Raw genomic sequence first — 3,402 nt, 5'->3', positions numbered from 1 at the left:
ACCGCTCTCCATCTTGCTGCTCAAAAGGTAATTACATTACAAGTGCTCAGCTGTCGTATAAACTTGTTGCATTCACAAGAGGTATGATGTGGTTTGCCTGGTTTGGCCCTGGCTGGATGCAGGTGCCCACCAAAGCTGCTCTATCACGTGCCGCCTCAGCTTGATAGGGGAGAGAAAACAGGACAAAAAACTTGTTGGTCAAGATAAGGAGAGGGAGAGATCACTCAGCAGTTACCATCATGGGCAAAACAATTTGACTTGGGAAAATGAGTTTAACTTATCAAATCAGCATAGGATAATGAGAAATAAAATCAAATCTTACAAACCAAAATTCTCTACCTCCTCCCCCTGCATGGCATAGGGGGACAGGGAGATGTTTCAGTCACTGTAGGCAGAAGACCATGTAGAAGTTATTTTTCTCTTCTTGGGTTTTCTTCTGTTCCACTATAAAAGGCAGGATGTTTTGGTCTCTCTTGTTAAATAGACGGGTCTCCCAAGCAATTTTGAAAGGGTATACACCCTTCAAAGGAAAAAAAAAGAATTTAAAAAAGGAGAGGTCATAGAACCACAGAATGGTTTGGGTTGGAAGGGACCTTAAACATCATCCAGTTCCAACCCCACTGCCAAGGGCAGGGACACCTTCCACTAGACCAGGTTGCTTAAAGCCCCATCCAGCCTGGCCTTGAACACTTCCATGGATGGGGCATTCACAGCTTCTCTGAGCAACCTGTGCCAGTGTCCCACCACCCCCACAATAAAGAATTTCTTCCTAATATCTGATCTAAATCTCCCCTCTATCAGCTTAAAACCATTTCCCCTTGTCATGTCACTACCTGTCCTTATAAAAAGTTTCTCTCCAGCTTTCTTACAGGCCCCCTTCAGGTACTGGAAGGCTGCTATAAAGTCTCCCTGGAGTCTTCTCTTCTCCAGGCTGAACAAGCCTTCATAAGGAGAGGTGCTCCAGCCCTCTGATCATCAGGTCAAGCCATTAACTTCAGAAAACTTCACTTAAAACAATTAAAAAAGAAGACCCTGAAAGCCCAAACCCCCCAGAAAATGATATAAATTACTTCAGGAATGCACCTGTAAAGGTTGCCATAGGAGTTTCAGAGAACAGTTGGGACTCCATGAACACAGATGCAATTCACTGGGAGCTGAAACAGTGACTGATTGCAACAGAAGTAAAATCATTAATGTAATTTGCCAGTGATTTCACACTGCAGAATTATATTACTATGTGGGTACAGATCATTTAAGTTGTTAAAACATAGATTATTATGAAGTGAACATGCTATGGAGATGGATAGGAATACTGGGATTGCAGTTTAACTACAGACATTAATTTTCACTTGTAAGCATTCTGGTAGCAATTGCTTCTAGTCTTAAATTGCAACTTCCTTAAACACCCACGTGATACTTCTGAACAGAAATGTTTCTACATACCCACATTACATGTATATGGGTTTTTTTTTCTCATTTCTTTTTCGTTAAGTTCATTCCAGTTTTATGTAAGGAAAAATACAGGCCTGTCTCTTTCAGAGTTCCTCAGAGAGGATGCTCACTTATTAGCGATCTTTTTACTCTGGGGAAGTAACAATCTCTATGAATACCCTGAGCATAGCCTTTTGTGTTAATAGGGATAGAAGAAAAAAGCTAATAATACGCACTTAAAATAATCTATCAGGATGCTTAACTGTCAAGAGAATGTAAGTTTTGGCTTCAGGAAGATTAATACCACCCCAGTGGGAAAATGTGTCTTTCATTATGTAGAAGCATTAAATATTCCGTAGCTTATATTAATTCTTTGCTGACACAGTTATTGATAAATACGAGTACATCCAGGATGCAGTTAGGGATTCTGTGCAAAGTAGAAAGGTATATTTTAATGATCTTTAATTGTAATTTTTCTTTAATTGTAATTTTTCTTTAAAAATTATTGTTCCTGTATACTCACCAGTAAACGTAAGTGTAAAGCAAGAGGTAAGAAAAAACAGCTTCTGGTAAGCATAAGACTTGGCTGAATATTAGAAACAGAAGGTAGTCTTTAAGTTCACTTATTTTATGAAAGCTTGTTCCCAAGTCTTATCTAATGAGTACAGTCAAGGTAGTCCAACAGTCGCAAAACCAGACTCTTACTTTCCCTTTCTTGTCCAAGTAAAAGATATTTGTATTAAGAGCTGCTGAATAAAACTTGCCTGGGAGCAAGCTTGTATTGTTTTCCCTCAGTACCTTTTTCAGGATGTAGTTCCTGGAGCTGCAGTGTCTCAAATGATTCATAAGGCATTGTTTGAACTCCATGAAAGAGCACATGTGCTTCTGCTTCTAGCTTTCTTTCCCAGTCTATATAATGAAAATAAATGATGGTGCCTTTCAGAGACTGTGGTGGTCAGTTCCTGTGCTTTATTCCCTAGGCTGCTAACCTTCTGTGATGTTTCCCCTTAAATGAGAGCTTGTACTGAGTAATATTAATTCTGTGCGTATAGGTTCATGAGGTGTGAATGTTCTGTCACACTTTCATGGTAACACACAATTTGATGAAATGTGAAAAATCTGAACAAACCAAGGTATGAAACAGGAATGCTGGCTGCCCAGCCAGAAAAGGTGATTTTTTTTTATATGCAGGACTATAGTTTCCTCTGTATTTAATTAAGCCACAGACAATAACCGTGATATGAAGGTTTTGTTTACTTTCCTGAACAAAGGATTCTCTCTAGTGAACGCAGCCTGAAGAGGCTCAAGGGCAGAAGGCACAGTTCCTCATATGTGATTTGTATGCATATTACATTACACATACAGATAAAGTGATCTGGCTACCAAGGGGTTGTTCCTGCTCATGGCCTTTCCATGACCCTTTTTCACAACTGCGGAGCTGCTCACTGTGTTGACAGAAAATGAACTCTACAAAATAGCAATTCATTTTCTGCCTGTATAGTAGAAATCCTTATGCTCCCAAATGCTTTTTAACTACTGGTTGTGCTGATGCTACTGTTGATTTATCTGTAAGTCCTATTGAAATGGTTAAAAATAAGTACAGGAAAAGTTCAGGAAGACAAAACTCATATTGTTATAGAGATCTGATTTACAATATAGCCCCCTAGAAAGTTGTGCTGTTACTGCTGAGGAAGAACAGTAAAGCAGTGAGAGACTTCGCAGGGCTGGGATTTCCTAAATGAACTCTGACATAATGAAAAATATTCTTAAAACCTTAGGTATGAATTTAGCAGCATTTCATTTGATTTGAGGGGGGACAAGGGAGGCCTTTTGAAGGTTGTTTTGTGAGTGATGAAAGCAGCTGTGGCTTTCTTTCAGGATGCTGTATGTCTCAAATTCTGCTTGAGACTGTTCCTTAGATTTCATTAATACTTCCATACTCTGCATCAACCTGTCTTGACCAATGAGCAA

The 3,402-nt window shown here is 39.3% G+C and overlaps 1 protein-coding gene across 1 annotated transcript in view; it reads left to right on the top strand.

The window, feature by feature from the left end:
- Positions 1 to 3,402, top strand: part of INVS (inversin) — a 76,261-nt gene that overhangs the window by 6,446 nt on the left and 66,413 nt on the right. Inside the window, 1 exon segment of the mRNA XM_010015838.1 lies at positions 1 to 27. This exon segment is cut by the window's left edge and continues 21 nt beyond it. Coding sequence (XP_010014140.1) covers positions 1 to 27 — 27 coding nt within the window.

Source organism: Nestor notabilis, unplaced genomic scaffold, assembly GCF_000696875.1.
Source record: "Nestor notabilis isolate BGI_N333 unplaced genomic scaffold, ASM69687v1 scaffold12440, whole genome shotgun sequence".
NCBI classification, from domain to species: Eukaryota; Metazoa; Chordata; class Aves; order Psittaciformes; family Psittacidae; genus Nestor; species Nestor notabilis.
This window is presented reverse-complemented; position numbering and strand designations above follow the sequence as displayed.